This window comes from Pinus tabuliformis, chromosome 3_1 (assembly GCF_031772625.1).
Source record: "Pinus tabuliformis cultivar Carrire ecotype Pingquan chromosome 3_1, CPIR1, whole genome shotgun sequence".
Lineage (NCBI taxonomy): Eukaryota > Viridiplantae > Streptophyta > Pinopsida > Pinales > Pinaceae > Pinus > Pinus tabuliformis.
The window spans coordinates 780,059,792-780,074,339 of record NC_142301.1 but is presented as its reverse complement, the minus strand read 5'-3'; the positions used below and the strand labels follow the sequence as shown (position 1 = coordinate 780,074,339).

Sequence of the window (14,548 nt, the reverse complement as noted above, 5' to 3'; positions counted from 1 at the left end):
GCATTGGTCTCTGCATAAAAACTACTTTACATAGTAAAGAGTTATAGCTTACAACACTTGGCTACCTTTGAGATGTTGGGAATATAGTCAAATGGTGTAGATTAATGATGAGAGAGTATTAAATAAAAAAACTTAAGTGCAAATATTTTTTTGAGAGCTGATAGACATTGACTAATCATGTACATATCAACGCACCACAATGCATGGAACTCACCAATTTCATTTAGTTTAAAACTCAAGCAAATCTACCTTAAAAATATAGATGAGATTTGGCTAAACTTATAAAGGATAAAGAAGTAATAGAAATAACTAGGATATATAAAATAAGCAAAATAGTAATCTCACAATTTTAAATGATATAAGAAGGATAGTGGCCAAACCATATACACTTGGAATAGGCAATGAAGAAACATTTACAAAAAATTCTTCATAATACATCATAAAAATTACATAATAGATAGACAATGCAAAATAAGGATGTAGGATGTAGTTCACTATTCATGAATGCGAAGGACAAGTTTACATAGAATATCCATCTCCAATTAGATTTAAAAATTACATAATAAATGGACACTTCAACATCAAGATTTAGTTCACCATTCATGAATGGCAAGGACGAGTTTACATAGAATACCCATCTCCAATTTGGTTTAAAGTATACGAATAAAAAACATTTTACCTATAAATATAATACAACTAAAAACAATTTATTTGTTTCACTCCTAAACGATTAGGATTGTAACCAATAAGCATTAAAAGAAAAACATTTTCGAAAAATTAATGTGTAATTTAAACATGCATGTCCAGAAAAATTAAAGTGTAATTTATACATTCATACATGCAAGTCTCAAATTAAGTTCAATTCTAGTGAAATTGACTTTGATTTTGGGTTGAGATAATTAATTAATTAAGAGGTTTGAAAATTTTATAATGTAAATGATTCTAAATATATATTTTTAGAAAGTCCATATTAATCATGATTAAATAAGAATTAACATATTAAGTATATTAATAGTGATAAAAATGGGCATGAACATTAATTTATATTGAATTTGGTTAAACATGTATTTAATACTTTGAGCTTATCTTAATTATGCCGTAAGGCATTTCCCTTTGAAATAAACCCCCCAAAATGCCTTTCTGTCTTAATAGTAGTCGTCAGATCTATTGTTAGACGATTGAATAGAAATCAGCCATCTAATTTAATAAAAAATGTAATAAAACATTAAAAAAACCTTAAAAAATGTTAACGTATAGTTTCTGTGTTTGATGCAGAGAAGGGTGGGGTGTTGAGGAGGACGGAGTTGCTGCAGAGGAGGGTGGGGCACCTGCAGAGAAGGGAATATTTCTTCACTACATGAGGGCCACATAGGCTGTTTTGCCTTCAGAATATGGAATCGTCCCTATTTGTGGATTTTGTTTGTATCTGCTAGCTTTAGCATTGTTTAGAGTTTCTTGATGTGGGTTTTGAACTAGAGGCGGTGCTCTGTTAAAAAGTTGTTTTGAGTTTCTTGATATGGGGTTTGAATTGGTGTCAGTTTCTTGATTCAGGGTACCCTGTCAAAGAAAGGGCGGAATTCATTTCACCCTTAATGGTCAGTCGTCTGTTTGTTTACAGGCCCTTGGCAGCAGTCGGCAGCCTTGGCGATCCTTTTCTCTTTTATTTTAACTCAAGAGCTGTTTTCGCAACTGCCCACATGACCTAAACACAGATTAAATCTGCCTCCGCCCAATTGTTTGCAGGCGAGCCGTTGCAAAAAAGCAAAGCGCGAGGAGAAGGGAGGGGGTGGCCTTCTTCTTCTTTGTTTTTACGCTGCGAGGAATCGAACCTGCGACCGCCTCTTTATTCCTCTTTTCTGAATCAGTAGAGGTGCTTTAACTTCTTCTTCTTCTTCTAAGCTCTACTGCTACTGTGATCCTATGATGATGGCCATTCTTCGTTTGCTTATTCTTCTTATGTGTTTTGTTAATGAATTATTGATGAAGATGATGCACAGCTAAATGAGGGTATGATGGAGGTTGTTGCTCTCCTGTCCACTTCTTCATTCGAATCCTCGAGTCATATCATATCATGGAATGTAGCGACGAACCAATCATCTCCCAATCAAACGACCTTATTATCTGGAGCGATACTTGATCAGTACAGCCTTGTATTGTTGATGCAGGGTTTGCTCCATTCTCGCTGAGTTTTCTTTGCTCTGCAAAATAAATCATTTACCCATCTACCGTGGCCATTTTCAGTTCAAAGGTTTTATCAGGGCCTTCCACCGCTGTTTGTAGGGAATTTCAAGTTCTCAGGGTGGAATTCGACCTGTCTGTTATCTGCTAGGTTGGCATTAACTAACCCTTTACCCACATTTTTTGGATCTACAAAAAGCCTTTTTAAATTTCTGTATTTCAGGCTCTAAATTGATCACAGTAGAACAATTTAGCGGTTAATTCTTCTCGGTCTTTACAGTCTGCAGTAGTAGGTTTTAGGGTTTTATTTTATGAAAAACAATTAATGCATTTTATCTTTAAATACTTGAAATCTTGTGTTGCTTATATCGCTTAAGTGTTTGGAGTAAGTCTGTTCTCTGTCTTATTTGTTTTACATTTCTTGTGCTAAAACGTGATGCAGATTCCTTCATTTCGCGGTCTAAAATGGTGTAGAACTGGCCAAGGGTCCAATGGCCGATATGTTTACAGTACAGCAGACCGTGGGTCGAGTATTGTGCTATATGTGCGATATTTCCATACCACTCAACGCAGCAAACATGTGTGTTAATTGTATACGAACCCAAGTGGATATCACAGAAGGTCTACAAAAACACGTAATAGTCCTTCATTGCCCTGAATGTAATTCGTATTTACAGCCCCCCAAAACATGGATAAAAGCCCAATTAGAATCCAAGGAACTCTTAACATTTTGCATTAAGAGGCTCAAGAATTTGAACAAGGTTAGGCTTGTACATGTTGAATTCATATGGACCGAACCCCATTCTAAGAGAATCAAGGTCAAGTTGCGAATACAGAAGGAAGTGCTCAATGGGGCTATATTGGAACAGGCTTATGTTGTTGAATATGTTCAGCAAGATCATATGTGTGAACACTGTACAAGGGTTCAGTCCAACCCAGATCAGTACGTGGCTGTTGTGCAAGTCAGGCAGCATGTTAGCCACAGGAGAACGTTCTTCTATCTGGAACAGTTGATTCTCAAGCACGGTGTAGCTGCTCAGGCATTCAATGTTAAACAAGTGCACGAGGGTGTTGATTTTTTCTTTGCTAATAGAAGTCATGCAGTTAGGTTTGTGAGATTTTTGGGCAAGGTGGTGCCTATTTTGAATCGCAACGACAAACAGCTTGTGTCTCAGGGTTCAAAGAGCAATACATACAATTATAAGTACACTTTCTCTGTTCAAATCTACCCTATTTTCAAGGAGGATTTGATTTGCCTCCCTCCAAAGGTTGCGGCAAACTTGGGTAACTTAGGTCCCCTTGTTCTATGCACAAAAGTGAGTACCCATATTATGTTGCTTGACCCATTTACTTCGAGGCATGCTTCTATGGACGTGAATCAGTATTGGAGGGTTCCTTTTAAGACTCTCCTTTGAAACCGGTAGTTGACTGAATATATTGTATTGGATATTGAAGTTGAGGTGGGTTTGACTACTGTGGATGGTATCAAGTATTCATTGGTAGAGGCAAAGGTAGCCCGTGTTTCAGACTTTGGAAAGAATGACACTATTTTTACAGTGAAAACTCATCTGGGCCATCTTTTGAGTCCTGGTGACTATGCTCTTGGTTTTGATCTCTATGGTGCAAATACTAATGATGTGGATTTAGATAAATACAAAGGACTTAATCTTCCAGATGTGGTTTTGGTGAAGAAAAGTTATGAAGAGAAGCGCCAGAAGAAGCGGGGCAAGCCTAGGCCTTGGAAGCTTAAGACATTGCCCATGGAGGTTGAACCATCTTCCAGAGGCAGAATGGAGGATGCGAAGGAATGGGAGGACTATGAAAAGTTTTTGGATGAACTGGAGGAAGACCAGGAGATGCGATCCAAGATTGCATTGTACAAAAATGAAAATTATCAGTGAGCGGATACAGTGTCTATGACAGATGGTGAAGATGTTCCTTCTGTACCTTTGGATGAGCTTCTTGGTGATCTTACACTCGAGGATGATGAGCACGAAGATGAAGAAATGGAAGGCTAATTGTTAAAACACATTTCAGAAAATCACAGTACATTTATTACTCACTGTGAAAACCTTCATGCTCAAAATCAATGTGGTATCACAGCTACACAATGGTAGAGATATCATTTCCAACAAAAATCTTCTGCAGTTGATTGTCATGATGTGCAGACCTTTTGTCAGCCTATAAGTGGCATTTAATAGAGCTAGCATATTGAATATTGGCGCAGCACCATCAGTAATGATATGTTTGAGCTGTACATTTGAGTTAAGAAGAATTGCATGGCTTAATTTATTGCAGATACTAACATTACTTTTCCATTAAATTATTGCAGTTGTTTGTATTTTTATTGCCATTATGATGCTTGGAAATCGTACTGTCATTGTGTAAGTTGCACAAATGAATAGATTAATAGTATAATGTATGGATGTTGTATGCATTTGCCACATAAACACTGCAACAAATGAAATGATGCTTTAAGAATGCTGAGGTGACATTGCGTTTTTTATGTGCTGGATAAATTGTGTTTACTACAACTATTTTGCATCTGTTGGATACTTGTGTGGTTTTCCAATTGGTGTGGCTGCTGATTTTGTGGTTTTTCATTGCAAAATTTTCAAGAAAAGGCCTTCTAGGTGTAGAATTTGATGATGTCACACAAAGCATTTCTCCGGATTTGAGGTTCCTTACCACTGCTATTGAATCTGCCACTTCTGCTAAATTTGCTGCATTTTTATGAAAAGTTAAAATAACTAGGGAACCATTTTTGCTTTAGAATATGAAACATTGAAGAGACCACTCCAGAAGATGATGTTGCTGCCATCATGAAGAAGTAGTTAATGGTAATAAGAATACATTTCTGCTGAAGAAATCATCATTTTGGTTTGTTTTCTTGAGGCTTTTGTGACCAGATGCTGATTACACAAGTTCATTGTTGCTCCTATCCAATGACTACTATTGATGTTCGCTATTATCTGAAGGCAACAGGTTGTCTCTTTAGATTCCAGGTATTCTTAAAACTTGATCATCAAAAAACCAAAGAGGAAAAAGTTGATGGTAGAGTTCGTTGTTGCTCCTGTCCTTGGATGCTATTCATGTTTATTACTATCTGGAGGCAACAGGTCGTATCTTCAGATTCACGGTATTCTTAAAACTTTATCATCAAGAAAACAAAGAGGAAAAATATGAAGGTATCGTATATGTTATTTTCATGCTGCTGATTAGAGAAAATCATTGTTGTTTGTAGCATTGGAAGATTGTTGGTACGATAAGAGAGTAAATTTATTAAACGGAAAGTGTTGTTTGCTTTGTTGGTCACACATTGAAACCTCTGGTTGACAGGGTGAAACAGTTCATTAAATGCTCTCACAGTACAACCAACAAAAACTGGGTTTTGGTGTTTGAAGTCAGGACTAGATTCTCTGTCCTTGCTTTTCTCCAAAGAGTTGAAACCGACACACAGGGTTGAGAGTTTATTAAAACTGATATGCATCTAGGAAGGAGCAGTTATGGCAAGACTTACACAAGGAGGAATGCTTTCTGACTGCCATAAATTACATGGGAAGAATTACGCTGTTAGGGAATAAAGGATGAAGACAATTCATACATACCACAATTTAAGAGAGGCTTTGACGATTGTCACCCTATCAATTGCAGACGACATTATTCCCCATGTCCAGGATGTTGAGGATATCCTTCAAGATTGGGACTCTGTGTCCAAGGATGTCCCCTTTACGAAATAAATATAGGCATTATAGACTTACAAAAAGATAAATAGGTACAATGGTTGTTCTAATTCCTTGGAGAATCTTTTAACAATTCCAGAGCCCTGCAATTTACTTGTGGTTTCAGCTTTATTAAGGACTTGCTTGTAATTGCCCTTGTTCAGCAGGGGCTTCACCATTTTCGCTTTAGTTTTGTTGTGGATCTTGAACGATTCTTTTTTGCCTAGCTAACTGTTTGTAGGTAACCTAACTGTTTTTGACATTTCTTATTGGTAGGTTAATTGTTATTATCCAAATTAGTTACTGTAGTTGTAAGGGGTTCACGCTTGAATGTGTTCTGTTTGACCTTGCAATAAGAATTCCGGGAAATATTTTGAATGCTTGCTGTTTGATGCCATTTCCATTCAACTGTACTGAGTTTTCAAACCATTTATTGCTATCTGTTTGGAATTATCATCTCCATTTATGTTTTGATTTGGCAGCAGAAATACCTCTCCTGCATGTTTGATAAAACATTTAGTATTTCGTGGCTGTCATTATTTGTAAACTCAATGTTTATGTTAATCATTAAACCACTGGAATATATTAAGCCGGGTCTATGTTATGGTCTTCTAGCAAATATAAGGGTCACTTGTATAAGCAAAGGGTAGATATCCTTGGGAATTTGGTCTATGTGAGTAATGGCTGAGAATTAGTATATATAGGAGATTATTATAGTCAATTCATATTTACTGTTCTATACTATCTAATAAAATTATGATATTTTGGGTTATAACTTATTAGGGGTTATATTCTCTTAGTATCTTAGAAATTGTTCTGTAAGTTATCATTATTATTATTCTTGGGAGCTGTACTCTCCATCTATATTTGTCTGTCAATCCTTGTCATACTTTTTTGAGTAATTTGGATCTTATGCTTTCAGAATGAAGCATTCCTAGAAGGGAGGTAATTGTTATGGCCCTCCAGTGAATTTAAGGAGTCCTGGAACTGGAACTACACTAGTAATGGCTGAGAATTAGTATATATTTCATGTAATTATATGATATTATTATGATCATTGACATGCACAATTGTCTATGATCATTTGATATTGCAATATTTTGGGTATCAGGAGTTATTCTCCTAGTATTTGAGGAGTCATAGTACAACTTATCATTATTATTCTTAGGAATTGTGCTCCTCATTTAGATTTGACGTGTTCAGGTTTATTATGTTCTTTTGGGTGTTTTGGATCAAAGTAGTCTACTCTGATGAAAATTCTATTGATTCCATATTAACAAAGGATCAAAGAGTACAACCAGAAAGATACTTGAACCAACATCTCTTCTAGAAAAATTCAACAATTCCAATTTAATAATCCTATCGGCCTCTCTTTGTACCTTTTACTCATGTCACAATTCACAAAGGATGTTTAACTCAAGGTAGTAATTAAATGTTATGTTTTCTATTTCACATAGCTCTTTTGCAGGCTATTGAATTGCCATGGAGCATGTTCCACTTTCTTCAATGTAATATGCTACAGTTTCTTCTTTCTTTCTTCTCGTATACCATGAACTTTGAATTTATCTTTTGTGAAACCTGATGGAACAATGTTGCAACAGCTTTTTGAGACAAGAACCACTCCTTCAGCTGCATCGTAAAAATTAAAATGGTTTTGGCAAGTCTTTGGAGCCCCATATTCTTCAATGAAGGTTCTGAAAATGATACATTATGAGTGTCAGCAAGTATGTCATTCACATCAACAAAGAAACCTCCACGCCTCCTCCACTCATGGAATGATTCACATTCTACAAAAAGCCTTCACGCCTCTACTCAATCTTATAGGTAATTCTTGAATGATTTATCTTCTTCATTTTGCTATGACGCACTTATTATGTAATTTCTTACCTGAGATAAATTCTATATCTATATTGCTATAGAATTTTAGTTTTATATCTATATTGTTATCTCATTTGTATAATTTTTTTGTAATATTTTACATTGTACCATAGTTCAGTTCCTTAGGCTTGCAAAATTCATCTCTCACATATATTCATTCAAGAGATCAGTAAAGCATTTTTTAATAGACATTAATCAGAAAAATAGTCACATACTTAGGTGCTTGAAACTTGAAAGAACTCCATGAATTACCCTGACTTGTGGCTACAACTCTCAAACTTACAAAAATATTGACTGCGACAGAAGAATTGAAAAACTGACTAAAGACCTCCATACATACCAGGTATTGATGATATAGCCATGAATGAGTAGACACTAAATTGAGAGCTTCTAATGTGCGGCTAGGACAAGCGATATGCATCGTCATTTGATGTGCCCCTGTTGCAAGATCCTGTCTCATGGAACTGTTGGTCTGATCAGTTATCTTTGTCCTCTAACACCTTACATATTTTGAATGTTTGTTAAAGTTGTTCATGCTCATTGGTTCTATGATCTAGCATATCATTCCTCCCATTTGATGGTATCTGTTATTGGTCTGTTGGACTGATCAACCATATTTAACTTTTTTTATTAAAACAACCATATTTATCCTATATTCATCTACTTCCCAAATTAGTTTAAGTTGTGGCTTTTTTGTTTTGTCTGATTTCCATCCGGTGCCTGTGCTTTGATTTGAAACTTCGTTGTTTGTGTTAATTGTTGTGACTGCTTTCTCTGGGACCCTTGTCAGATTTTGGCCTCTCATACTGTCTGCCCCACTACTTGGCTGAAAATGTGTTATGAGGCACAACACAAGCACACTGAATGGACCATCAATCCTGCAAATGAGATGTTGGAGAATGGAGCTCTCATAATCAATCATGATGTTCGTAACTTTGTATGCGAGAGCACATTGTTCAAACATACAGAGGGCATGACCAGGAGGTTTGTGGATTGAAATGGTCTCTTTCTGGCCAACAACTTGCAAGTGGGGGGAATGACAATCTAATGTACATTTGGGATCAGAGCATGGCATCCCATAATTCTACCTCTCAATATCTCCACCACTTAGATGAACATTGTGCAGCAGTCAAGGGCTTGGCATGGTGCCCCTTCCAAAGCAATCTTTTAGCATCTAGTGGAGGGAGTGCAAACAGGTATTTAAAGTTTTGGAATACTCACACAAGTGCCTACTTAAATACCGTAGACACTCATTCCCAAGTTTGTTCATTACTCTGGAATAGACATGAACGTGAGTTACTGAGTTCACATGGATTTAGTCAGAACCAGTTAACCTTATGGAAGTACCCATCTATGGTGAAGATTACTGAACTTACAGGTCATACTTCTCGAGTTCTTCATCTGGCACAGGTATGGAAATTGATTTATTTTTATGAGTACTTATGCATTCATCTTTCGTTTTATGAATGGATTTGTCCTCATGATCCTTCTTATGCCTTACCTCTTCAGAGCCCTGATGGGTACACAGTTGCATCAGCTGCAGCAGATGAAACACTCAGGTTTTGGCAAGTATTTGGAGTTCTTGATACCTCAAAAAGGGTGAAGAGTAAAGATGAAAATGGGGCCTTCAGCAAGTGTCATACTTGCATCCGCTAATAAGCATCATTCTATATTTATGAAATGAGGATGTTTAACTCAAGGTAGTAATTAAATGTTCTATTTTCTATTTCACATAGCTCTTCTGCAGGCTGTTGGATTTCCATGGAGCATGTTCCACTTTCTTCAATGTAATATGCTACAGTTTCTTCTTTCTTTCTTCTCGTATACCATGAACTTTGAATTTATCTTTCGTGAAACCTGATGGAACAATGTTGCAACAGTTTTTTGAGACAAGAACCACTCCTTTAGCTGCATTGTAAAAATTAAAATGGTTTTGGCAAGTCATTGGAGCCCTATATTCTTCAATGAAGATTCTGAAAATGATACATTATGAGTGTTAGCAAGTATGTCATTCACATCAACAAAGAAACCTCCACGCCTCCTCCACTCATGGAATGATTCACATTCTACAAAAAGCCTTCACGCCTCTACTCAATCTTATAGGTAATTCTTGAATGATTTATCTTCTTCATTTTGCTATGACGCACTTATTATGTAATTTCTTACCTGAGATAAATTCTATATCTATATTGCTATAGAATTTTAGTTCTGTATCTATATTGCTATCTCATTTGTATAATTTTTTTGTAATATTTTACATTGTACCGTAGTTCAGTTCCTTAGGCTTGCAAAATTCATCTCTCACATATATTCATTCAAGAGATCAGTAAAGCATTTTTTAATAGACATTAATCAGAAAAATAGTCACATACATAGGTGCTTGAAACTTGAAAGAACTCCATGAATTACCCTGACTTGTGGCTACAACTCTCAACCTTACAAAAATATTGACTGCGACAGAAGAACTGAAAAACTTACTAAAGACCTCCATGCATACCAGGTATTGATGATATAGCCATGAATGAGTAGACACTAAATTGAGAGCTTCTAATGTGCTGCTAGGACAAGCGATATTCATCATCATTTGTTGTGCCCCTGTTGCAAGATCCTGTCTCATGGAACTGTTGGTCTGATCAGTTATCTTTGTCCTCTGACACCTTGCATATTTTGAATGTTTGTTAAAGTTGTTCATGCTCATTGGTTCTATGATCTATCATATCATTCCTCCCATTTGCTGGTATTTGTTATTGGTCTATTGGACTGATCAACCATATTTATCTTTTTTTATTAAAACAACCATATTTATCCTATATTCATCTACTTCCCAAATTAGTTTAAGTTGTGGCTTTTTTGTTTTGTCTACATATTTTGAATGTTTGTTAAAGTTGTTCATGCTCATTGGTTCTATGATCTATCATATCATTCCTCCCATTTGCTGGTATATGTTATTGGTCTGTTGGACTGATCAACCATATTTATATTTTTATATTAAAACAACCATATTTATCTTATATTCATCTACTTCCCAAATTAGTTTAAGTTGTGGCTTTTTTGTTTTGTCTGATTTCCATCCGGTGCCTGTGCTTTGAATTGAAACTTCACTATTTGTGTTAATTGTTGTGATTTCTTTCTCTGGGACCCTCGTCAGATTTTGGCCTCTCATACTGTCTGCCCCACTACTTGGCTGAAAATGTGTTATGAGGCACAACACAAGCACACTGAATGGACCATCAATCCTGCAAATGAAATGTTGGAGAATGGAGCTCTCATAATCAATCATGATGTTCGTATGCGAGAGCACATTGTTCAAACATACAGAGGGCATGACCAGGAGGTTTGTGGATTGAAATGGTCTCTTTCTGGCCAACAACTTGCAAGTGGGGGGAATGACAATCTACTGTACATTTGGGATCAGAGCATGGCATCCCATAATTCTACCTCTCAATATCTCCACCGCTTAGATGAACACTGTGCAGCAGTCAAGGCCTTGGCATGGTGCCCCTTCCAAAGCAATCTTTTAGCATCTGGTGGAGGGAGTGCAGACAGGTCTATAAAGTTTTGGAATACTCACACAGGTGCCTGCTTAAATACCGTAGACACTCATTCCCAAGTTTGTTCATTACTCTGGAATAGGCATGAACGTGAGTTACTGAGTTCACATGGATTTAGTCAGAACCAGTTAACCTTATGGAAGTACCCATCTATGGTGAAGATTACTGAACTTACAGGTCATACTTCTCGAGTTCTTCATCTAGCACAGGTATGGAAATTGATTTATTTTTATGAGTACTTATGCATTCATCTTTCGTTTTATGAATGGATTTGTCCTCATGATCCTTCTTATGCCTTACCTCTTCAGAGCCCTGATGGGTACACAGTTGCATCAGCTGCAGCAGATGAAACACTCAGGTTTTGGCAAGTATTTGGAGTTCCTGATACCTCAAAAAGGGCGAAGAGTAAAGATGAAAATGGGGCTTTCAGCAAGTGTCATACTTACATCCGCTAATAAGCATCTTTCTATATTTATGAAATGAGGATGTTTAACTCAAGGTAGTAATTAAATGTTCTGTTTTCTATTTCACATAGCTCTTCTGCAGGCTGTTGGATTGCCATGGAGCATGTTCCACTTTCTTCAATGTAATATGCTACAGTTTCTTCTTTCTTTCTTCTCGTATACCATGAACTTTGAATTTATCTTTTGTGAAACCTGATGGAACAATGTTGCAACAGCTTTTTGAGACAAGAACCACTCCTTCAGCTGCATCGTAAAAATTAAAATGGTTTTGGCAAGTCTTTGGAGCCCCATATTCTTCAATGAAGGTTCTAAAAATGATACATTATGAGTGTCAGCAAGTATGTCATTCACATCAACAAAGAAACCTCCATGCCTCCTCCACTCGTGGAATGATTCACATTCTACAAAAATCCTTCACTCCTCTACTCAATCTTATAGGTAATTCTTGAATGATTTATCTTCTTCATTTTGCTATGATGCACTTATTATGTAATTTCTTACCTGAGATAAATTCTATATCTATATTGCTATCTCATTTGTATAATTTTTTTGTAATATTTTACATTGTACCATAGTTCAATTCCTTAGGCTTGCAAAATTCATCTCTCACATATATTCATTCAAGAGATCAGTAAAGCATTTTTTAATAGACATTAATCAGAAAAATAGTCACATACATAGGTGCTTGAAACTTGAAAGAACTCCATGAATTACCCTGACTTGTGGCTACAACTCTCAACCTTACAAAAATATTGACTGCGACAAAAGAACTGAAAAACTGACTAAAGACCTCCATGCATACTAGGTTTTGATGATATAGCCATGAACGAGTAGACACTAAATTGAGAGCTTCTAATGTGCTGTTAGGACAAGCGATATTCATCATCATTTGTTGTGCCCCTGTTGCAAGATCCTTTCTCATGGAACTGTTGGTCTGATCAGTTATCTTTGTCCTCTGACACCTTACATATTTTGAATGTTTGTTAAAGTTGTTCATGCTCATTGGTTCTATGATCTATCATATCATTCCTCCCATTTGCTGGTATCTGTTATTGGTCTGTTGGACTGATCAACCATATTTATCTTTTTTAATTGAAACAACCATATTTATCCTATATTCATCTACTTCCCAAATTAGTTTAAGTTGTGGCTTTTTTGTTTTCTCTAATTTCCATCCGGTGCCTGTGCTTTGATTTGAAACTTCACTGTTTGTGTTAATTGTTGTGACTGCTTTCTCTGGGACCCTTGTCAGATTTTGGCCTCTCATATTGTCTGCCCCACTACTTGGCTGAAAATGTGTTATGAGGCACAACACAAGCACACTGAATGGACCATCAATCCTGCAAATGAAATGTTGGAGAATGGAGCTCTAATGAAGGACTAGAAGGAAGAAGTGGAATTAAGGTTGTACAACTTGAGGAATCCCATCATGCGTGTATCCCACTGAGATGAGAAAGACAAAGAAGCCATCCTACAAATAGAGACAAAACAGAGTACATACATTGCAAACACAGCACTGATAGAGAGAGAAGAATGAAGCAAAAAGGACCGAGGCATTGGGAAGGTTTTGCAGCCATTTAAGAAGGTTTTCTTATGTTATCAAAATATTTATCATGGGTTGCAAGATGGGGCCATCCAAGGTATTAAAATCTTAAAGGCTATCAATCTGATCTCTAGAAAGCAAATCAGTCCAACCATTAGGAGGCCAATTTTGTTACAGGGCAGAAATATATATTGGAGAAATTCATATCATGCCATTGTAAAGATGGCTAGAATATCATGCATAAAAGCTTTAAAAGCCACTTCCAAACCACAACAGGGGGATTGGCTCTGGCCACCCCAGTTTTGTAATAAATTTTTTAGATCAGTAATAAGTATTAAGAACATCTTTTAATTACCAAAATAAAACAAGTTCGTATCACTATTGATATCAAAGAACATTGCAGAGCAAGGCAACTTTGCAGAGAAAAATGTAGATCTAAATAAGAGAGAAATCATGTTTAAAATGTTAGAAGGTGGTGATGTGAAAGGAAAAGGAATGCATACTAGGCCTCACAGAACCCTCATGTCTGGCCTTGGTTCAAAGGCTGTAGCATTGCCTTTCCATAAAGTGCAACAATGGAAATTACAATTTGAACTCCATATAATAATTTTTTTTGGTTGATTTCTAACAGGTAGGTGCTAAAAAAGTTGTTATCTCGGCTCCAAGCAAGGATGTGCCTATGTTTGTTGTTGGGGTTAATGAGCACCAATACAAATCTGATTTGAACATTGTTTCAAATGCAAGTTGTACTATACAGAAACCCAACTGTGCCACAGTTGTGTAACAAAAATGCTTAGCCAGGTGGATGGGATTAAAACAAAATTGAAAAGGCCAACTCATGTTTGTTTTCACTTTCTTTGGAGAACAATCTATTCTATGATTTTTTTTGTGGTGCATGCAAAAATATTTGAAAGGCTATTAACATATCTAATTTTGTAAATTTCAAACGGTATAATGTGCAACAATGGAAATTAAAATTTGAACTCCATATAATAGTTTTGTTTTGTTGATTTCTAATAGGCAGGTGCTAAAAAAGTTGTTATCTCAGCTCCAAGCAAGGATGTGCCTATGTTTGTTGTTGGGGTTAATGAGCACCAATACAAATCTGATTTGAACATTGTTTCAAATGCAAGTTGTACTATACAGAACCCAAGTGTGCCACAGTTGTGTAACAAAAATGCTTAGCCAGGTCAAAAAGCAATAAATTGGATG

At 36.3% G+C, this 14,548-nt stretch overlaps 1 protein-coding gene and 2 pseudogenes across 1 annotated transcript; all 3 read left to right on the top strand.

Moving 5' to 3' along the window:
* Positions 1-2,663: 2,663 nt before the first annotated feature.
* LOC149189723 (uncharacterized) lies at positions 2,664-4,341 on the top strand (annotated as a pseudogene).
* A 4,269-nt stretch (positions 4,342-8,610) lies between these two features.
* On the top strand, positions 8,611-9,434 carry LOC149189722 (cell division cycle 20.1, cofactor of APC complex pseudogene; annotated as a pseudogene).
* Positions 9,435-11,050: 1,616 nt separating this feature from the next.
* On the top strand, positions 11,051-11,841 carry LOC149189721 (cell division cycle 20.1, cofactor of APC complex-like). Its single transcript, XM_089413280.1, has 2 exons — positions 11,051-11,538; positions 11,638-11,841. Exons 1-2 carry the CDS (start codon positions 11,068-11,070, stop codon positions 11,782-11,784), a joined length of 618 nt encoding a protein of 205 aa, XP_089269406.1. The 5' UTR covers positions 11,051-11,067; the 3' UTR covers positions 11,785-11,841.
* The last annotated feature ends 2,707 nt before the right edge of the window (positions 11,842-14,548 follow it).

Coding starts and splice junctions, on each gene's coding strand:
- LOC149189721 (XM_089413280.1), top strand. CDS start 11,068: ATGCGAGAGCACATTGTTCAAACATACAGAGGGCATGACCAGGAGGTT. Junction 11,539..11,637: donor GAGTTCTTCATCTAGCACAG/GTATGGAAATTG, acceptor TTACCTCTTCAG/AGCCCTGATGGGTACACAGT.